General features: G+C 41.1%; 1 protein-coding gene across 5 annotated transcripts in view; it reads left to right on the top strand.

Annotated features, from left to right (window-relative positions):
* The window catches only part of LOC119176510 (uncharacterized), a 133,386-nt gene that overhangs the window by 83,817 nt on the left and 25,793 nt on the right, over positions 1–23,776 (top strand). For all 5 annotated transcript variants that reach the window (XM_075877769.1, XM_037427831.2, XM_075877766.1 and 2 more), the window contains 5 exons: positions 7,490–7,786; positions 8,730–8,991; positions 9,060–9,499; positions 13,728–13,880; positions 15,594–15,827. In XM_075877769.1, coding sequence (XP_075733884.1) covers positions 7,490–7,786; positions 8,730–8,991; positions 9,060–9,499; positions 13,728–13,880; positions 15,594–15,827 — 1,386 coding nt within the window. The remainder of the gene's footprint in view (positions 1–7,489; positions 7,787–8,729; positions 8,992–9,059; positions 9,500–13,727; positions 13,881–15,593; positions 15,828–23,776) is intronic.

Raw genomic sequence — 23,776 nt, 5'->3', positions numbered from 1 at the left:
ATAGCTCGATCGTTACAGAAATCGCCGCGGGAGGCCGCGACTTGTCTACATGTGGACACGTAATCACACTGAAAAAGCCGCTCATCAAAAAACAAGAAAAAAAAGTGGTCAAGGTCACGAGGCGCGAGTGACGTAATTTCTTTGCTCTTGCCATCCCTCCCTGCTTAGCTTCCAGTGCTTTCGCCGAGACTAAAGCTCCTTTATCTAGGAAAGTAACGACGCTCTCCTCTGCTCGCACATTTTCTCCTCGATTCTCCTTGCCCACCTTCGGCGCGCACTGCACCCGGCGTCATTTTTCGCCGCGGCTTCCACGGACGTGTTGCCGAATAAAATGGAGGCACATGATTTCGTGCCACTTGTGCACTTAAATAGGGTAGCGAATTCGGAAACATCGTGATCATGAGATGGAGAACACTGCGATGAAAGCCGTGTAGGTGTGGCGTGCTATTTTAAAATCAGCTTCATGGAGAGTTCTCTGATACAGGTATTTTTCTTTTTTTTTTTTCATATGGTAACATGCTTTGCACTCGCATCATATATAGTTTTGCTTGTGGAAACTATTACAGACGCGAAAAGGAGCAGGTAGCAGCAACCTCTCACTACTATCAGCTTGAAGTTCTTGTCTTTGTCGAGGCGGCTTCTTGTGCTTCACGGCAGGGTGGTGGAAAAATAATGTTCGAACTGCGTTGGGTTTTAAGTTTTTTCCCCAAATCATTGCGAAATAGGCAGCTCAAATTGGTCTTCAATGGAATATAGCAACAACGTATAAAAATCAGCTGATCACTCAGATACGATGTATAATTTCGTTTACAAAATGGCAAGTGGCTAACACACTGTAGTATTAAACAATACTTCGTACAGAACTTCTCTGAATTATTATGTAACAATCATAGTCGTAACTTACTGCTAAATCTTCGTTGCCGTACTCATCGATGCTATAGCTTGGGCTCGTGTTACCTCAATGAAAAGAGGTCCCAAAAAAACTGCAGAAAGGTGATTTAAAACCACTCATTGAGCGAGCAAGGATTTTAGGCCTGCCTGGATGTTGATATCACCAGCAAGCGAGTATGATCTTATGAACACCCTTTGTAAGTCGCCCATATGCGTGAGAAAAGCAAATAGTCAGCATCCAGTCATGCATGCACTGATGTCCAAATCAGTGATGTCCAAATTCAAAAGTAAATTATAGAAATGATAAAAAAGAAACAATTTTCGCCAACAGACGCTGCTCATCAGCAATATCACGGACGTGCTTATTGTTTAGACGAGAACCTTAGATGCCTCATCACATGCGAAATATGACTGTCGGCGTCGGGAATAGGTGATGCAAAAAAAATTATCACGAGATTACGTGCCCCCTATGACGGAAATTCATTGCATGTCGTAAAATTTGTGGTGTCCTAATGACATCACAGTGCCGTCACGTGATGAAACTTACGCCACATGACAAAACGGCTCATTTTTGAAATCAGGAAGTTGATCTTCTTTCTTGACATTTTTTTCTGCCCGTGCTTGATTTTATTTTTTTTTAGCATCAGATCGCACTTACGTCGTTGTTTTGCATGTGAATACCTGCCCCCGTCCACAAAAAAGAACTCCATTTGGGGATCATCGCCAGTGTCACATCGATATATTCGTTCGTTCTCTTATTTCTTTTCAGCATTAATTTTCAACATATCCTGACAATCACAATAGGCACAATTGAAAAGCTGTATCATGGCAGGTAACTGTTCGCTGCAGAAAGCAGTTTCTGTAGTTCTTTTCAGACTGATAAACAGGTGCCGACGTGCTATTTGATGAAGTCTAGACAGAATATTTAGCACATTCAAAAGATTTTTTTAAGCAACCCATAGTTAGCTGCAAAAAATATGTTTATTATGCTGGACGAATACTCAAATACATGAAGCATTCCGTGATGCTTTCGTATGAGCAATAAGAAAAGCAATGTTACTCGCATGGAACATGTTTCTTGACGAAATTAAGTTCTTTCAGCTGATGTAGTGCAGCAACTGCTTCTTATATAAGCTAGCGTGTTTACCTGGATATCGTAAAAAAAGCATAGCCATTTGTATTTTGATTACAATTATAGCGGCAACCACATGGCATAGCACCAGCAAACAATGCAAAAAACAAGGTGTGTGCAATGTTCGCTAAAACACTCTTAAGATAACCTCTTAAGATTTCTTTTCTCCAAACTAACAAGAAACAAAACACTGAATACTAAAAATTGTACTTCATGAAATAGCACTCTAAGTAGAGTCGGCCAAAACTTTAACTATTGTGCATGCGGTCACTTTTTTTGTCTCTCAGCGCCATATTATGGAATGAAGTTACAAAAAAAATTGCTTCGTGGACATGTGCTTTGTGGGCATATGCTTGTCCTGAAAAAGGCGCAGCCTCTAGAGTGTACTAACACAAGAGCGATAATCTTATATCTGCTGGTGGAAGAAAATTGCAGAGAAAGCTTTTCTGGATGAAAATCCACGATAAAAGTATATTTGGGGAAAAGTGTCTATGCATTTCCCCCATTCACGTGCACTTCCATGGATGTGAGGCACGGATCTTTCGATAGTGCTAGGCATTCATCTATGACTAGTTTCTTAAATTTCATTTCGCGATATCCAGAAACAGAAGTAAGAAACATTCTAGTGTTGTGCTTGTAGTTATGTCATTACTTAACATTGCTTTAATTGCATGCCATGTGACTTCTGAAACAAACTACCAACAGTGTTTCCGTTTCTTGCTACAGAATGAACTAGGCATCACGAGTCACTGCGGAAGATGCATTTTGCTATCAAACCGACTTGCACAGTAGAAGCTGCTTAAAAGGACCCTGCAGCACTTTTTGAACATGGTCAGAAAAGCGCTGCCCATCGGTAGTAGAAGTTCCTGACAACACACGAGCCAAATATTTTAGCGCAGCACGTGGCCTGGAATTCACAATAAATTATCAAAGTCAGCTAAAAATAGTTTTCTCTTTTCTCGACAAATGACGGAAGACGCTCAAAAATCACTCTTAGAAGGCTATCTATCAGCCATTGGCTGATTTGAACATGGCTTGCTCGGTTGTTACAGGAATCTCCGTGGGGGGCCACGACTTGTCCACGCGTGCATGCGCGATAACACTAAGAAGCCCCATATTCGAAGAAAAAAAAAAAAACTCCTCAAGGTCACGAAGCGTATGTCACGTATTTTGTTTTTTGTTTGGTTTTTTTTTTTTTTTGCCCCTGCCTTTTTTTCTGCTTAGCTTCCAGGGCTTTCGTAGAGATGAGAAAAAAAATGCATTTGCAGCGTGCAACAAATCTTTGTAACTCCACTGGTACTGGACAAATTCATGAAATTTTTGTGGCGTTGAATTCGTGAAGCAATAAGCTCTTGTAGTAAATACATCCCATGATTATTCGAAAAAGTGTTTTATGGCCGTTTAAGGAATATGTGGGCTAAATTTCATCTCGATCAGGTGATGAGAAGTATCAAAAACATCGTGTCCAAACTTGGGAAGCTGCCAAAAAAGGGATCTAGATAAAAATGCATTTTAAAAGCATAAGCGAAAGCTCACCAATACTTCAAGATATCTTTTTTTTTTTTAATAAATTCTACTATATTGAGAGCTTGGCAGTCATAGTTATTTTGAGCTTGTGGATTTGGTGAACTCCATGGAAAATGCAATAGCAAGGAACCATGTGACATTTTCCAGGGGACTCTAGGCAATGAGCTCTTCTTTGTTTTAGTAGCCACCTTGTGCTCTTTAAAAGTGATTTTAACCTACTTCGAGTTTAATTACAATCTTCAGTTTTTTTTTTGTTTTTTTTTTGTCATGAAAATAGAAAAACTAAATTTTGAAAGCAAATAAAAACAAAAAAGTATGTATTTTGGGTAAAGGCTTGCATTTCTCAACTCATCTTTCGTTAAGCTATAGCAGGGGCCATATTCAGAAAAAAAATTTTTATTCGAGCTTTTTTCTATTGGCCGGCTGGCTCTGCTACTATGTCAAATGCCAGGATTGGTTGCATTAATCTCTTAAGACCATTTTGGTTTTACTTAGACTTACGAATAACAAAAATCTATGTACAATGGTAGACAAGCAGAAGTGTTCATGTGGCAAGTACCAGCTTAATGGCTGGAAAGCTCTGCAGGATGGCAATATTCTCAAGCCATTTAGGTACGGAAACAGTACGTTTTGCTTGGGCCATTCTGTGCGTTTGAGAAACCCTTTGCCGCTCCCCCTGTGCCAACCACAGATGGCGCCTTAGCAGAAGCAAATCTTCCTATCACATATCAAAAATATGTCAGCCGATTTCTTAAAAGAAAAAAAGTAATATAAAGTAAGAAGATATAAGAAGATACGTTTTTCAAATCTATCTCAATACAGAAGTACAGAGAGTCGAAAGTATCCCCAAGATACCATCGTGGTACTTTTGTATCATTTTTGCCCACTCTTGCCCACATATTGCCCACATATTGCCCACATATTGCCCACTCTTGGTTCAAAGGTTTATATGCATGCAGGTGAAGTGAACAGCATAAATGTCTAGAGTATGGTGTTCATGGTCCATGAACAATGGTAAGAATTCTCAAAGATTGGGTTCTGGCAATTTTTTTTTTTTTTTTCAGATTGCATTTGTTGTATAGACACATGTGAATTCGTTCAAGTTTTTTTTTTTTTTTTTTCATAAGGTATCTTGTTTTTCCAATGTAGTGAGCTGAATAAAACTTTTTTAAACTTGTTTGAATAAGCGTGACAGCACAGATTAAGGTGAAAAAGTGAAATAGAGTTTGATGAGACTTCAGTTCAAACTATGAAAGATGATGTAGGCGTTATATTGCCAATGGTGGTGGATCAGATGCTGTTCAATGAAACAAAGGGCATGCTCACAGCGGAGCATGCTTAGAGGTTGCTCATAAGGCACAGGCTCACCACAAAGTGGCTTTAATAAGCAGAATTGCTGAGTACACAGAGAGCTCATCATGTCACTGTTTGTAACCTGACTGATAAAGCTATGCTGCATCATCCCCTGAAAAACTTATTGTATTGACTCTTTAGACATGTGACACCACAGAGATGAGCAACACCATATTGGGCTGTTGCTTTATTTTAACTGTCAATAGTGACAAAATTTGAATAATAAGATGCTATGCTTTTCATATTGTTTGAGTTTTGATAGATCATAAAAAAAACTTAAATGGTAAAATTGGTATATGACTATCTTCAATTATCAGCTGCTATGTCCAGCGGATGAAAGTGGTTTTTTCAGTACCAATAGATGGCACTTGATCATCATTGTAATCATCATCATCATGATCAAGATGGCGGAGAAATTGTGTCAGAAAAATTAGCCACCTTATATACGAAGTGTCTCTTGATAGAAAGGGTACCAGAATCTTGGAAGAATGCCAACATTATTTTAATCCATAAGAAAGGAGATGTGAAGGACTTGAAAAATTACCGGCCGATCCACTTACTGACCATTTTCTACAAACTATTTACAAAAATAATAGCTAATAGAATTAGGACGACATTATAGTTCAATCAACTATAGGACCAAACAGGATTTCGTACAGGCTACTCCACAATGGACCATATTCATACTATCAATCAGTTGATAGAGAAATGCACGTAATACAACCAATCGCTATACACAGCCTACATAGATTACGAGAAGGCATTGGACTCTTAGAGACATTAGCAGTGATGCAAGCACTACGGAATAAGGGCATCGACGAACCATACATAAATATATTAGAAGAAATCTAAAGTGGATCCACAGCCACCATAGTTCTCTATAAACAAAGCGACAGAATCCTAATAAAGAAGGCTGTATGGCAGGGAGACGCAATCTCTCGAATGCTATTCTCTGCGTGCTTACAGGAGGTTTTCAGGACTCAAGATTGGGAAGAGTTAGGGATAAGAGCTAATGGAGAGTATCTTAGTAACCTGCAATTTGCAGATGACATTGCTTTGATGATGGCACTCAGGGGACAAGTTACAGTTCATGATTACAGAACTGGACACAGGAAGCAGAAAATAGTCCTGAAAGATTAATATGCATAAAATAAAGTAATGTGCAACAGTCTTGGCAGAAAATGGCACTTGATGTAACATTGAAAACTTCAACGCTGCAGAGTGTAGTTTTGGGGCGAAGCTCCTTGTGATCAGGTAACATTGAAAACTTCAACGCTGCAGAGTGTAGTTTTGGGGCGAAGCTCCTTATGATCGAGGCTTGCCCGTTGGCGTTGGAGTCAATGTTGTGTGCCATGGTCGCCACTGATTACGACAATGATGCTGATCGCGATGAAGAACAAGTGCGTTCCAGACTGCACATTCTCTTTCTGCCATCAGGGCACAGCACATGCAAGGTATACCCACTATACTTCGTAACAATGATGATGATGATGATGATCACAGACTGGCTTGTGCAGTAGATGACATCTCGATATGCTCTACAATGCATTTCATATGACTGGAAACAATCAACAACTACCAAGAGACACAACCACCTTCAAGGATTGGAACCCACAAAGCCTTCCATACTAAGAACGAAAGAGTTAGCAGGCGTTGTGCCTCTCCAGGTGGTAGTTGCCAGATTGCTCTCTCCCTCTGTCCTCTGTGTCCTTCTGTATCCGTGTATGCGAATCAAATAAATAAATAAATTCACCAGGGGAACCGCCCAGACCTTGTCTTTGCCAACTTCAGGCAAGATCCGATACCGCAAAGCAGTAATAATGAAGGCAAAACAAAATTCACTACTCAATACAACATACCAGTTATGACCAATAAACATTGTATATAACTGCACACCGCTTGGCACTCATTTACATGCGTGAGTGATCAATATCATGGGTGACTTGCAGTAACAGCAGACGATCCCACTGCTTCACCCACTTATCATCATTCACTTTGTGGATATGCCGGGATTTTTTTAGTTTCAATTTCACGTCAGATTTGCTTTTAGCTCCTGCATCTCTATAATTATAATGTATAGCATATCTCAAGTATGCCTCAATAGACACATAGTTTGAGACCCATGTTTTAATTTCTCTAGTATACATTAATAGACTACATTCACTTTACTGGCACTGTCTGCTCAAGCACTCTTAATTGTAGTGAAGTCTGATGACAGTTAAGGTTGTCTTTAGGGTACAAGCTACTGAATGAAACTGATGGTGCTTGAGAATTTATGTCTTGGTGAGGCTCGATTGCAGTCGAAAGTGCCCCACCTCACTGGAGTACAGCTACACTTGCAGCAGAACTATACAAATCTTGAAAATCAGGTGAATTTGAATATGTGGATTAACATTAGCCCATGTTTTGATTAGATGGTTTTTTGTAATATTTTGCGTGTAACCATTTTGTACATTGGCTAGCTTTTCTTATTCCCTTTGGTAGTGGTGATTGGAAAATAAAGATTGTTCAGACTAAAATGGTTGGGGCAGCTTTTAATTTTGTGCATCTATGAAAATTTTTCATTATGTTCCCCACATTTTATAGGTTCTTGTCAACAGTGGACTCACTCACAGCCCTTCCACAAGCAATGTTGAGGAAAGAAAAATACCATCACCTTTGCCACTACTACCACCACCACCGCCACCACTACCCCTACCCCCGCCTCCACCGCCACCGCTGCAGGAAGAAGCAGTACCATCTGGTGCAAAGGACAACTTATTGCCGCCTTCCAATCCAGTTGAAACGACGGTAGAAAAAGTGGATTCTACAGCTGAGCGTGCGATGGTGATGTCTGTTGCTGACACTGCAACAGGCCAAATCAAGATGCACATTTATAGAATGGCAAGTAGTATTGTTTTCTGTTCCTCAGCATTAAATCACGAACACCCACAAAGTGGGCTTTGGGAAAATGCTGCCTACTGCTCCTCTTTACCACTCCCTACATTTTTGTGGTGATTGAACAAACTGATTGGGGGTTAATAATAAAATAATGCAATTCTAGTCAAAGCAATAAATTCTTCCTTTACTATGCTTATGTACTTATGTTCTTCATGCTGTAACTTTCAGCATCTCTGTAATAGTATAGATGAAATTTGTTAAAGGGACTCTAAAGAGCAAAGCAATTTCTCGCATATTAGTAAAGTACAATTTCCCAATCCTGAAAACACCACTCTTACTGTGACACAACGGTTGGTAAGCCAAAAAACGCACAAAAAGGAAAGGCAAGTGGAGACACCCCCGCATCAAACATCGTGACTTAGTTTAAAGCCATCTGCTGAGTCCTGTGTAGATTCTAATTGATAAAAATAAAGCACATTGTCATCTGTCGGTGCCAAAAACAGAGCATATGAAGTTTTAGAAAATGTCATCGAGCCAATGTCGCGAAAATACAGAAAACACATTTCGAAATTTGTTACGTCACACATTGTGATTTTGGCATGAAATTTAAAAATGAAACTTCAACCTTTATACCTCCGTTATAATGAACCTGTGATAGTAAAACATATGGTGAAACAGTTCTCAGAGTGTAGTTTTTCAGTCTAAGCCAAGTCATTGTTGCTCTTTAGTGTCCCTTCAAAAAGTTTCTATTTGTAGGTGTAAAACAAGCGCCAATAACACGTAAATAATTGTTCAATGCTAGAAGTGGAAACATTGCCTATAATTTGCTTGTGTAACATAATTAACATAATAATAAATGCATTGCCCTGACCTGACTCAGAATTGTAGCTAGGCAGCTTAATGGTGATGTTTGATGTATTGAACTAACCTCAGTTATTTTTCGCAGGTTGGAAATGTGCGCTGGCACCAGTGCATGTATTGCACAAAGGAATTCAAAAAACCAAGTGATCTTGTGCGGCATATTCGGATACACACGCAAGAGAAACCCTACAAGTGCAGCAATTGTTTTCGTGCCTTTGCTGTCAAGAGCACTCTGACGGCACATACTCGAGCCACCCACCTGGGTGTCAAGCAATTTCAATGCCCCACCTGTCAGCACCTGTTCTCTACCCGAGGCTCCCTGAAAGTCCATATGCGAATTCACACAGGTTAGTTTGACATAGGTGAATTTCTATGTGTCACATCATTTATGCCTGGTTGCCTGTGTGTGTTGCAGGGGACAAACCATACACTTGTGGAATTTGCAGCAAAAGCTTCAGTTCATCTAGGCGCTGCAAGATGCATGTGGCCGCTCACTGTCGAGATGGGGAGAATTCACGTTTGACTGCAAAGCTTCATAGTAGCACTGGGGTTCTTACAGAAGATCTCTCATCATTCATTCCTATTCAAGAGCCCATCTTCATCTCTGAAGTGACTGATGATGCACCCATTGATGACGTAGATTCAAAGCGAGCACCATCTACTCAGGAGCGTCCCTACAAGTGCAGCATTTGTCCAGTCGGGTTCAAGAAGTCCAGCCACCTAAAGCAGCACATCCGCTCGCACACAGGTGAAAAGCCCTTCCAGTGCAATGAATGTCAACGGAACTTTGTATCCAACGGTGTGCTCAAGGCTCATGTAAAGACCCACTCAGGCCTCAGGGAGTACAAGTGTACTGTAAGTATATATTATTTTCATGAGCAGGCACAAACATTGCTGCTGCTCAATTTCAATTATTTTTTCACACTTCGAGAAATGTTCATTAAAATCTTGCTAACTTCAAGCTGTATAGCAAGAATAGTCAAATCCCAATTATTCTCAATAAAAAGTCACAGCTTTTGCTGAAAAAGCAAAACAATGAGCGCAGTAGCAACGAATTGAAAGGTCACATGCAGAATGGCAAGCACATCGAAACATGCCCTGTGTTCCTCACGCACAAATGACGCACAAAATGTACTCACAGGTACGGATGCACGCGAATAAGCATTTTATTTGTTACTTTGCTGTGTTTGAAAAGCGTGGGCTTTTCGCAAATAGAGGCTGCAAAGTTTGCAGTGACCTTTGTGAACCCGGTAACTACAGCGGAAGTGCCAGGTAAAGTCCGAGGCCAGCCAAGGCGTGCGACCTTCCCCTCCTCGCCGCCGCGAGATAAGGGCGCGTGAGGGAGCGTCACTCCCCTTCTCTAAGCTGAGCAAAGTACGCGTAGGAGATTAGAGCAGGGGCTGCCACGCGATAAGTAGCTTGCCATTTGAACGGTGAAGGATGTGCTCCAAAGTAGCTCAGTGGTTAACGCCTCGCTTTCACGACGCAGAGGTCCCACGTTCGATTCTGCGCGCTGGAGTGTTTTTTCTGGATTTTTTTTCTTTCTTGCATTTTCATATATATAGATACGTACATATACGGTGCATCACATCGACGCCGACGTCGATGGTGAAATCAAGCCGAGAGTGTCCATATAATTGCTATCGCAATAAAAGTAGATAAGGTGAATTCAGATAACTACAAGGTTGTCTTTATCACCATTATCAATTTTGATGAAATTTGGTTTAGGTGCCAGTTTTGGACTCGGAACAATAGTTCTTGAAGTTATTTATGTGGAAAAAAAAATTCTTTAGATTGGAAAATACAGCTGCAAAATTTTCAATAGCCAGAAACACTTTTTCAATAATTTAGTACTTTTGCAGTGAAGCCATCTTATACCCCTTTCACACGGTAAATCTAACATCATTAACAACGAATGAGATTAGGGGAACCTGCAGGATGTCACACGACAAAAACCAATGTCACTTTAAAATGATGTTCGTATGACCTTAGTCGCCCTGAGCTTTGACTTTGGGAGAAATAAAAATCTATTCAAACTTGCATGTGGCATGCATGTATCCACGTAAATCATTTTTGATCACTAAAAAGGTGCCCTGTTTCACACAACTTGCTGCAGCTACACAGTATAAACGAAGTCAAGCCAGGAGCCACTCAGACATAGCCAACGATATGACAGGGCATGAGGACTGCTAGTACAATGAACTGAAGCGTGGGAGCATGACTGGCGCCCCAGCTGCAGATATGAGACGGTGGCTGCTAATTTGTGTATTCACTGCCTTGATCACCAAGACACTTTCAGTTTGATGATCAACACCCGTGATGCAGGCAACTACGACATCAGAGTGCAAATGAAACATGGCCAGCGTCCAGCCACTGTAGTTGTGTGCTATTATGCCATCAAACCAGTAATAAGTCAAGCTTGTAAAAAATAAGATATTTACTTATTACAACAAGAGTTACATATACATAAGTTAACAGCCACCTCCCAAGAATGTCCCTGACGTCGAGACTACGCATTCGGTCCCAAAACAAATGTTTTTAGTGAACTCCTTCGACGGGAAATGTAATTTTCAGCGAAAGGCATTATACTCATTCCACACTTACAGAAGGAATGTCATGTACTTTCTAATGCCTTCAGATTTAATGCCATTTACGTTATGCCACATGGACGAATAAAATGGAATTTGCCCATATGTCATTCGTCAAGTAATGCCATGGCGAGAAGTAATTTGACTGATAAATGCATACTCTTGACGGTGCAGCTGACAAAGTATCATGTACCCAGATTATATAATTACATCTATAATCAGTTGTTAACAAATTTTTCACGTCTTTTGTTTACACTAATCACTTGATGAACATCTTCAGCTGCTAGACGCTGTATTTTGGATGCGACAGGCACCATTTTCTGTTTACCCTGGGGACCTGAGTAGCATTGGCTTAGTTTCCTGCAAGTTGTTGCAACGTTGTGAAACAAAGTTACAAGATAAAGCTAACAGCAGCGTAATATACTTATTTATACATTTAATTATTCTTGGAGCTATATGATGCCTGCCAACAGGTGTTTCTTTTTATTACTGCTCTATGACTGCTCAGTACAGAAGGTAATGTGATTGACATCATCAATTCAAATGTCATCATTTTGGACGTGTAGCAGCTCCACCTTAAAAAATGTCATTAGGAAACTGAATTCCTTCACTACTGAATGTCATTTTCTATGCCCGTATGGCATGGTTATTAGTTTCAGCAAAGAAAGGACATTACAAAGGAATGACATTAGATTTGTCATGTGACGGGGGTATTAGTCTACTGTGTGCCATAACAGTGGTAGTGGCTTCAGGTAGTGAATAAATAAATAAAATGAAATAAATTTCTTTGACGAGGTGGGGTTTGAACCATAGCACTCAGTCTGATCGCAAATGTCATAACTACTGGGCCATACATGAATTTATGAGAATAAATGGGCTTCTCCAGGAGCGTGCAAAAGGGGCACTTGCCCTCCTCAAGCCATTCCTCACCCAAGCTATAGCAGTGCTGTCCCACTCCCCCGTCAGCGAAGCAACACTGGTTTGCGCCCCCCCCCCCCCCCCTCGAGAGAAAATCTTGCCGACGACCATGGAACTATGGAAGCATAAGGATACGTTGTATTGATGATTGTAACACAATGGTATTGTAACACAAAAGCAGATTACTTGGTATGGGCACATCTCTCAAAATTAAAGGAAAGGCATAGACCTAATAGTAGTTTTGATACAAAATACCTGGAAAGCAATTAGCACTTTTCAATGGGACATACTTGAATAAGCCAAGTGAAGGCCCCTGAGTGCTTAAAAGGGTGATGTAGATAATGGGGAACACTTGGCAGGTTTCAGCTGCGCTAGCGGCAAATAATACGACATGAGATATTTGCTGTTGCCTGAGCTGGCAGGTCACGGGATCTCTCTTTGACCAGTCACGTGTAAGCACTTATGTTTCAAATCTAATGGCGGACATGCAACACTGCATGATCTTGCTAGCCACTCCCATACGCTGGCGCACTTACAGGTTCGCCGTCTTTCACGACATGGAAGTCACTGAATTTTTTAAAGTGTGATTGCACTTAGTGAAAAATTAGTAAAGTTGATCAGAACAGTTTTCTTCCAATAAACAACCAATGAGTGTAAACTTATAAGCAGTTTACTATGCATAACACTTGTCTACAAAATTCATTTTATGAAAAATTAAAGAATCAAAGACAGTAAATGGCCTGAATTACTGAGAATAATGAAACATCATAGTAAGCTCACCATCAATATGTCTGCACTACATTGACAGTATCGGCAACTGAGAACTAGGCTAGACCTGTGGGCTGGATTGACAGCTATAACAGCTATGTTTGCATCCATATATGGGCGTCATAGGGTGCGAGAAGTCTGCCACTGTTGGCTCTGCTTGGTCAGACTTCAGTCATCAAGCCAGTGGTGGCATGCTGTTGCCAGAAGCTCGCTGTTTAAATGTTCTCACTTAAAGATCTGATCGGTGATCGATTGTGGAACCATACATGCGGACTATTTTGATGGTCATAGCGTAAAAGTACATGAAGTCTGGGTGTATCGACTTGGCTTGGTCAGACTGCAGTGCCAGAGTTGGCATGCCACTGCACCAATCCTGCTCACTAACTTCACTCACAAAGTTGTGTCTTTACGATGGGACAGAGTACAGAATTTGTTATTTCTGTGTCATGTATTGGAATAGAAATATGCCAGCACGTTATCAGTCTACAGCAGACTTTTCGCTGACTTGCCAAGAGCACTACATTTGCTTTTTTGGTGTATACACTTTGCTATAATGAAGCTTGACTGTGATGATAAGCTCGTATACATGCATTGCAAATACATGAATGGCACATTTGTGTGTTGTATGCTACACCAATTTTAATTCAAGAGCTAGCTCCTCGTTGCTCTGTGATTTCTAGGATTTGTTGTACTCAAATACACTGCCAGTCTGGCTGCTAAAAGGTCACAAGGTGTTCCCATGAATTAGCACTGTAAGGCAATGTTATATTCTTCCATTTGCAACTGCATTTTGATGTCTGTCATTTCAGGTTTGTGATGCAACATTTACTACTAATGGCTCTTTGAAGCGGCACATGTGCACCCACACTAGTGCCAGGCCATTCATGTGCCCATACTGCCAGAAGACCTTTAAGACATCAGTGAGCTGCAAGAAACACATGAAGATTCACCGTGGTGATGTGGTAAGTTAATGCATTCTTCTATAAAAATTTATTTAAGAGAAAGAAAAGCTCTAAAGCATAAAGATTTGATGTAAAGCTAGAATCTTGGTTTTTTATAGGATATTTTTTTTATTGCTAGCCTAAGTGTAAGTCACCTGTGCTCTTATCCTAAATCTTTGGAGTAAAGTCTTGTAAAGATTTGCCATTAAAATTCACTTTTTTAGTCCAAGTTATTCAATGAAACTGTTATTAGTATTTGCCTAATATGGGTGTAGAAAGAATTAAAAAAATGCCATTATAAGTGTGCCTTGGCATCAGAATAGATGTGAACAGGAATGAGGGCCTTGGACAGGATGGGCAGCATTTCGATAGGTGGACCGACCTACCTTCATGAAAGGCATCGCATCATTTTTGGAATGTTAGTTTTGAAAGGGTTAGCCGTTGACGTCACGGCACATGGTGTCAGTGTCAGCACTTGTCATTTGCAATTGAATAAACTGGAGAAGGAATTAGAATGGTCTTTCACCCCTGTGAAGATTCTAGTAGGAAAGCAAGGGTCTTCTAATATTGAAAAAGAAAAGGAAAATAAAAAGGGTAAAAGATGACAATGGCTTAGAGCTTTAAAAGTAGGAAGGTCGAAAAAAATGCAGCTGATTCCTCTGTCAAAGGAATCAGTATAACACGAAAGTGAAGTACTTCAAGAATAACTTGCACATTGTGATCAGTATTAAGCCTATACGGCACCGTTTGACATTTCTCTTGCGGCATCATTTTGGCGAACAGCATCCTGCTGCCGTGTTGCTACAGTTAAGGTACTACCATTTTAGTCATGCTCCGTTACATGTATTGTAGCCAGTTGGTGTTCAATGTGCTCAGCTTCAAGAACTTTAGAGGCAGAATTCTTAGTTATGTAGCCATGAACATGTGATCGCATTCAGCTTCCTGCTGGTGTTAGTGCACCAAAGCACTCGCTTCTGCAGCATTTGCTCTTCAATATTGTTGCCTTTCTGTTACACTTAACACAGCAGTTCTTTTATTCTTATTTGGTGGCATCGCATTGGAAGCAGTAGGTGGTGGAGAAACACCATTTGTGCATATGCTAGCTGCACTGAGCTGGCAACGAGGCATCACATGCTAATACGTCATGAAAGGCAAATCACATACAATGCATTCAACCAATGACCTCTGCTGGTTTCCACTTCACTCATACTGCTGAGACGCTGTCAGCGCTGAATCTGGAAGGCCATAGACGTAATGCAGTCCTTTGCTTCTCTTCTCCCAGGCGGTGGCACTGTTGCCAACCAAGAGTGTAGAAGCGGAAGCTGTGAAACATATAAGGCACATTTGTGAAGCTTTGCACACGTGAGCTGGTAGTGCAGTAGGTAAAATGTCCATTATATTAGTGCAAGGTTAAGAGGATTTGAGTTCAATTCCCAGTTCAACGACATCAATGCAACTTCTTATTATTTTTTTTGTCATCTTGGGCCTGCATTTTACCGACATCATTTCCATAAGAGATATGGCGTCAATGAAGTCTTAGTGGACCCTGGTGTAAAACTCGTTTGTGGGAAAAAAATTTGAACAAGAAATAAAAAAGGCTAATGGTCAATGTAGTTAATGTTTGGCAAATAATTTAGAAGTTATTTATGCTACATTTGCCAAACTGCTACTGAATGAGCAGAGATGTTGCTTCAGTATGCTATAGGGACTCTGCATTTGCTGTCTTTGTTGCAGATTCTGCAGAGGAGTAGCTCAGAGGCCGAACGGGCACAAGTAGACAGCACAGCAACTGCTGTCCTTTCCGACTCATTGGTAGAGGCTTTGGTGCCTGTCAACCCTGACGAAGTTATGGGCCAGAATCATGGCAACCTGGATACAGCAGTCTGTGTCAGTGATGACCTTGTACAGAGCAGTGCCATTGAACCAAGTGATCCCGGTAGCTTTGTTGCACAAGAGGTTTTAGTACAGGTAAGGCCATATGGAATCCTTCTACATGCAAGAAAGATGAAAACTGGTTTTGGTCTCTCTGACAAGGTGGACTTTATGCTTAGCCACGTGCCAGTTTGCAGAAAATACTGCTATGGTTTTTTCTGAGTACCACATCACAGAGTGAGCAGCAAGTGAAAATGAGAATAATTTCATGGTTTTTCTCTTTGGTATTTCCTTCAGAGAGCACTAACAAGAAATGCTGAATGATTATGCATTAGAATGCAGTTAAACATTGATATAACAAAGTTGATAAAATCAGCAGTTCACTTTTTTTTTTGTATTGAAAATTCATTTAATTTTGAAAACATCTGGTGTGTAAGTGTCTTCATCAAATTAAAATTTGGCATTTTAAACAATTTATAATGGCCAAGGGCTTCTTTATTTCATGGGAAGTGCAGGGACAGTGTTCGAACAATATAGCAGCGCAAAAAGCTAATTTCAGAAATGTGTCAAAGTTAATTTTTTTTATCATGGAATATAAAGAGTGCGGCTTGATGCTGTATCGGCGAAGGCCTTTTCACAACAGCCGAACATCACATTTGAAGACGAAGGAAATGCAGGCCAAAGGCACTGTGGTAATATGGAATAAAAAATGATATTGTGCTAATCTGCAGCCACTGCCTATCATTTACAGGTATTTCCTGTAGTGGTTCAACGCTGATGTTATCATGGTCAGTGAACTTAACCACTTGCTTCAATAAATGCGCAATGTTGATAACCTTCGCTAATACCCTCCATAAAACCAGAAGAGATGACGTCTAAATTCACACAAAAGCAAGGCCACAATGTGAATTACTCAACCATTTTGCCAGAGGCTCCAGCGGAAGATTAAGTTTACTACCTTTGTTTCCCTCATGCCAGCACTAAAACTTCGTTATATTGAAATCACCTATAAGCACTGGAGCTGTGCGAATAGCAAAATTTTGGGTGTGAAGGGAATCTAAATATTGGAAGTGTGAGTGTGAATCGAATGGAACATTGTTCAGATGTTTCTTGAATATTTACTGAATATCTTTTGAACACTACCAAGTGAAATTGCAGAAAAAAAAATTTGGAAAGGGTTTTTAGAGATATTTTTGTAAGGTAGCAACATGAAAGTGTTTATTTTTGTTAAGCTGATGAAGTGCTGGTGGAGTTGTGGTTTCTAGTTGTCTATTTAAGAGTGAGGAAATACAGAAGTCAAATTGTTTTTATCTACATGATTTAGTGCAACCAAAGTGTTGCTGACAATACTTTATGCGTGGAAGACAAAGATGTTATTTCCTCTGCCTCTCCTACTTTTCCAACTTCTGTGAAAGCCCAACTGATGTTGTGGCAAGGGTATGCTCCTCTCAAGTCCAGAGTTCCAAATCTGCCTCATAGACGTCAATATATAAGAACATCTGAACTGTCGGATGCTAAAAATCTGCGACGTCAGATTTTTCAGACTTCGTGTCCAAATTTCTGGTCCAAAAGAGCGTTAGTTGAGCTCACACCTCTGCCACATCTTTCACCTTCATGTTAGAACTATTGTTTTCTCGAGTCAACACATTTGCTTTAGTATTATAGCCTGAAAGGCAGTTTTGCCAGAATATGTAAAGTGTCATGGGGTGAAGCATAACAAAGAGCTCAAGGGGCATTTGTTTTTGAAAAGTTCGATCGTAGTGGAGTTTGAAAAGCAGCTTTGTCGCAATACGAGAGTGTAATAAGGTGAAGCATATTGAAAATCTGAAGGGGTCACTCTTATTTGACTCAACACATTTCAAGCTAGTTGGTTTTATTTTTATTTTATTTTTTCATATTGAGGTGAAAACATCGCATACTAACAAGGACAGAAGAAACAAACACAGATACAGTTGCTGCCTGTGTTTTCTTGTTCCGTCCTCATGAGTATATGCTGGTTTCACCTTGATTCAATCATATGTTGACTGTATTTGTCTTTGGGGAGTTTAAATAGTTTGAATAGTAAAATTCTGGTGGGAAACGACCTGAATAGCAAACACTATTTGAAAAATATTTGAAATTTCTAATATTCACCACCTTTAACAAACACGCTTCATTATATATCCCTTTCCAGCCAGAGAAAAAAAAAGACAAAATGCAAACTTGCGCAAAAATGATTACTATTTGCTCTATTCTAATGAACTTTTCAAAAGTTCAACGGAAAAAGAAAACAGACTATTTGGATGGTAAAACAAACCCGCATGTATGTGGCTGGGCTTTTTTTTTACTGTGATCAGCTGCAGTGAGGAGTACACTTAGGATGACTAGTAGAAAAACATACATTTTCAGCACTGCCCGTGGAATATTTTACAGAATTGTTTGCCACTCAGACCGACTTTGTGTCACTGCAATGATGACCAGTGGTCATGTGACTAAAGTCGTTTGTCTGTGCTAGCAATTTTATTCAATCTAGAAGACTTCCCTATAAATTGATGAATTGATCTTGTGGGGCACCTTTTTCGCAGCTTTCAGTTGTTTCTCGCTTTGGTTATGTGTGAAATTCGTCAGTGATCTGATGCAGCCACTGATGAGGGTCATACCTCAAGCTGCTTGTTCTTTTGCAGGCTTCCTTGCACATTTTTTTTTTTTTTTAATATCTGGACCTGAGGTACACTGCCATTTGGTCAGCGGGGCTTTACAAAATCGTTGCAACAATCAGCCTGAGAAATGTCTAAAAAAAACATCGGGTCATTTGGGACTTCAGGCAGGTAAAGCCAACATTACTAGAATAAACTCAGTTTGAAAACTCCGCCAGAAAGGCGGGGCACGCGTGTTGTGATTGGCGGCGGCGATGTGCAAGCGGCTAGATACCGCGAATGGTGTGCTGTATTATCACGTCACTTCTCGGACTGTTTTTGGCACTGCGTACTTTCTTGTACGAAAATGCATTTGTCATGTATGAGGCATAGCGAGGAGAAGCAGATTTATCTACATTGGGGTACGCGGACTAGCTTTGCGCCAGGCTCCAACGACGACGACCGCAATGATGACTCCACTTTACGCAACTTGTTCGTTCATTTCTTATTCATTAATTTATTTTTTGTGTAAACACGGTTACACAGTGGTGTGGGCCAACATAAAAGCTGCTATAAGCAGCTTGAGAATGTCATATATGTAGCCTCCGATCTCTTTCGCCCGCGGTGGTGACGGGCTAGCAGACGAACGATCGTAAGCAAATTTGCTGCCCAGCCTCGCACGTTACATGAAAGAATTCATATTGTAGTGTAAATTATTATTATTATTATTATTATTATTATTATTATTATTATTATTATTATTATTATTATTATTATTACATGCGGTAGCAATTGGTGTATATGGCAGAAGTGACACGGTTGAGTAATATGTACATTGTGTGAGAGCAATTACACAACAGTCACAAACACAAAAATTACAAAACTTGAAAGACACTTGAGCTTTGCCTTCAAGAGTAGACTGCAATAGCGAAATTGGGCCCTGTGCGAATCACCTTCTCAATTACTAGCCTAGCTTCGGCCTTGGTGTATTCCTCAACTGTGTCGTGAGGGAACAAAGGACTGTGCATGCAACACTGGCCGTTTCAAGGTACTGTAGAATGTCGACTGCAAGTACAGTTGTGAAGTGCTCACTGCGTCATAATTTTTCCTTTTGTGAATCAGCAAAGGTGCCTTTACATGTGTGTAAAGCAACATGCTGACATAAGTGAGTGCCCTGTAATGGCTGGGCCTCTTCTACACCCACTCGTTGCGCATTACGCATGTTTAGACACCTGACGCGATTCTACGCTTGTACCTCTTAATATTGCATGGATTGAAGAAATGCCTTCTACTACATAAACAAAAGAAGTGTAAACATGAGACTTTGCTTTTATCGCTGGACACAATATTAATGCGAACTTCTAATACTTGAAATTTATATTGTTTTTTTTTTTTTTTTCTGAATCGGTTTCGATCATTGGCGTGCCTCTGTGGCATAACACCTGATTGCCATGCTGAGAGCCTAAGATCAATTCTCACTCGTACTGAAGGTTTTTTTTTTAATTATTGGCAGGTTTTTTGTTTTCTTCTTTGTCTTCTCACTCACAACTGTAGACGCTGACAGCGATGCCAACATCGGGATTTCTGTGAAACGAGCTCGTTAAAGCGATCAAGTTCAAATATACAATGAATGAAAATTATATATAAAAATGCAGGCAAAGAGACAGCCATTTATCCTACAAGTTAATTTGAGAGCATGATCAAAGCACACACTGAAAGGTAGTTCTGACCTCCAACAAAAATAACTCGGGAGAGTGACCAGACAATCGAAACAATTTAATACCATGCTACAATAGTAGAACTTTTAAATCAGGTGTAGTAAAGTGAATCAATTGCATGCCATCATTTGGTCCTGATTGGGGTATAAATCAATTATGTTGACCTTGACAGACCTCCGAAGAAATCTGGTCCAATTCAGAAGGTGGTGCCAAGCTGTGCGTCGCAAAGATAAAAAGCTCACTGCCCAACGCAGTCTATGACGCTCAGTGTGGGAATGATGGCATTGTAACGCACTACCATCATGTCTTGCAGGACAAGAAGTCGTTGATCTCACGTGAAAAGTGGGAGCTCACACCCAGTACCCATCCGCGCTTGTTCCCAGCAATTCCACCCCATATATTGAAGCCGAAACGTTCCTAACCAAAGCGACAATCCCCCCCACCTCACGCTCACCCCCTGAACGCATATGGTGCCCCTCGAATGCTCATTGCCCAGTTTGGCTCATCGCCCAGTTTGGATGAGCTGCCAGAAATAAAACAGCAAGACAAAAGGCAGCAAGACACAAACGTATGTGTGGTGGTGTTTTGCCAGTGACCAGATTTTGTTACATTTCTTTCATAATACAGCAATAGATATTTTTCTCAATTGCAGTGTTCTCATTTCTGAACCTAGAGCAAGCAACGGTAGCACATGTCGGTGTCACTTCTCAGTGTAGTGAAGTGCACTAGGAAGTAGCCCACCATGAGTGTACTGCGTCTGTGGGTACCTTCGTAAAAAATTGAATAAAGTGACCACGTGCAAAGAGGGCCTTTAGCATCTCGCACAAGTACCCCCGAAGTAGGTGCGTCCAAACCAAACGAAAGTGCACTCATTCAGATGAGGTGTTTACAAGAAGACTGCTTAGACCATCTCTTACATGGTCTCTTTTCTACATTAAAAGCAATTGAGAAAACTGTCGATAGGTTTTTCACGAAAACCCCCTGGTTGATGACCTCTTTTGGATTGTGCTTCAAACGTTGGAGTAGCTGCCACTGTATTTTTTTAGTTATACCGCTCATCATGAGAACGTGAGGGCAATGTTCTTGAATAGTCGTTTTTTTTTTTTTTCACTTTTTTTTGTGAGATCAATAAAGAGCTTTCTGAAAAGGTGGAAAATGCGAAAAAGGAGATGAAGTTGCTGTAACATTTTGCACTGTGCTCTCAATTGGTAGCCGTCGCAAAGACTTGTTTGATGAACAGTGTGAAGCATGGGTGCTGTTTCTTGAAGAAAGTATTTTATTTTTGTAACTAGTAGAAAACATGAGTACTGTTTTTATAGAGCATTTTTGTATTTCAGTAAGTCAACTTGTTTGAGGCATTTACAGACGTTTTGGGTCGTTTTTCGTCTAGGCCAGATGACAGTGGTTAAAATGCTAGCAGTCGTCATAAAATTTTTACGCTGAGAATGCTCATTCGTGTAGAATTTTCGATACTTGGAGGTTAAACCGAATGCAGACAGCGCAAATATATGCAGGACATCGATTCTTAGCCAACTTGCAATGAGCAACACATCCAGGCCAATCTATACAGGAGACCTTGTACAGTCCACAAATGTGACGCGAGAATGTCCTGGAAGTGCATGATAAATGGTTAAGTTCGATAACAGTACAACAGGGAAGCCAGCGCGAGAAACAGCGGAGCGAACCGCCGCAGTACGCCGCCACAGCAGGCTAGTAGCGCAAGATCAGACTGCAGCGCCGCTAGTTCTCGCGACCGCCGTTCGGCCCATTCTCCTCTGCTGGCGGAGTTACGGAGCTTTGAAACTGAGTTTATTCTAGTAACCTTGGGTAAAGCTCCGTAGTTAAATTTTCATTCTTCCAAACAGCAGTACCTTTACTTTAACTGGGAGGAGATGGCCACATAACCAAGTTTGCTTGGAGGCATACTGCTGAACAATTCCTCGTTCTCACTGCAGTTTTCATCAGTCACTTCACTCAAAAGTATGCCATTACGTGGCATACTTTACGTATGAGAAAACACCAGCAAACACCCTCCAATAAGATGCCAGAAAGGCTATTTGCAGAAAAATAAGAATTGGCACAGGCACAACAGCGCGTGAACGTGTCAACCTGTGCCGCTCCACATGCATATCATGACAACAAAAGCCCAGCCCGCAAAAACATGTGTGTAACTTTTTTAGGCATGAATACGCAGTGCGATTGGCAACAAGGATAAGCTTTTTTGGTGGTACATGTTTTTTCAAGTCTTAATTACTTTCATATGCATATTGCTGCGACATCTTGCCTGCATTCAAACAACACGCCCATCACCGCTCGCACAGGGACATACACGCGCGCCGTCTAGTGTTGCGCAGAGACGATGATGATAGCACGAGCACCCAGCTAGACCCGGCTGATGTGCGCCACGCGCTCGGGACTCCCCTTGAAGAGAAAGAAGAAGGCGGACATCTTTGGTGTTCGGCTGTAACATTCTACGACCATAGTCCCTTTGAGTTGTGGGCACAGGTTTGCCCTTTAATCAATACGTTTTGCAGACTTCAACCAGGTCAAGTCTGCTTGATGGTCAAGCAGACCTGACCGTCAAGCCAGAAAAAAGCCACTTCGGTTTTGAAGAGCTTTGATTCCTTGGACACGTCGTCAGCTCCGAAGGCGTTCGGCCAGATCCCGAAAAGACAGCTGCCATCGGGAAGTTCCCGACACCCAAAGACAAGAAGTCAGTACGTCGCTTCCTGCATTTATGCGCGTGCTATCGGCAACTTGTGGAAAATTTTTTGAACATTGCTGAACCACTTGCTAATTTAACAAAAGACGACGTGCCCATTATGTGGGAAAGTGAACAACAGGAAGCATTTGATGAGTTAAGAACACGCCTGCAAGCCAATCCTCGCCCACTTCGATGAGACTGACGAAACTGAAGTTCACACTGATGCGATTAACGTCGGCCTCAGAGCCATTCTAGTCCAGTGGCAAAACGGCCAAAAAAAAGTGCTAGCGTATGCCAGCTGCAAGCTTTGAAAGCTGAGACAAATTACTCTGCAATCGAAAAAGAGTGTCTCCCAGTCATCTTGGCCATAAGTAAATTTCGTCCGTACCTCTACGGTAGACCATTCCGTGCAGTTAGTGACCACTATTGCCTGTGTTGGCTGGCTAATTTTCAGGATCCCTCTGGGCGATTAGCAAGATGGAGCCTTAGGCTACTAGAGTACGATATTACTGTGGTATACAAATCTGGGAAAAAGCACAGCGATGCCGACTGCTTGTCACGTGCACTAGTGGAGACAAGTGAGCCGGAGGAAGAAGACTTCCCGTTTCTAGGCGTCGTCCAGGCATCAGAAATGGCTCAACAATAACAGAATGACCCCGATTTGCTGCCGCTTATACAGCGTCTCCATGGACTCAACGTTAAAGTCCCGTGCACATTATCCCGAGGGCTCCCTTTGTTCTGTCTTCGAGAAGGGGATCTTTACAAGAGGAACTTCGAGCCTCATGGTGACAAGTTTTTACTTGTACCTGCACCTTTACGAAACGAGATTCTGCACGCATGTCATGATGAGCAAACATCTGGACATATGGGTGTCAGCCGTACATTCGCCAGAATTCATCTAAAATACTACTGGCCAAAACTGTTAGCATCAGTTCAGCACTATGTGAAAACTTGACGTGAGTGTCAAAGACGCAAAACTCCATCCATGAAACCTGCAGGCCTCCTCCA

The sequence above is a fragment of the Rhipicephalus microplus genome, chromosome X (genome assembly GCF_043290135.1).
Source record: "Rhipicephalus microplus isolate Deutch F79 chromosome X, USDA_Rmic, whole genome shotgun sequence".
NCBI lineage: Eukaryota > Metazoa > Arthropoda > Arachnida > Ixodida > Ixodidae > Rhipicephalus > Rhipicephalus microplus.
The sequence above is the reverse complement of the archived record's forward strand: the minus strand, read 5'-3'. Positions and strand labels throughout refer to the sequence as shown.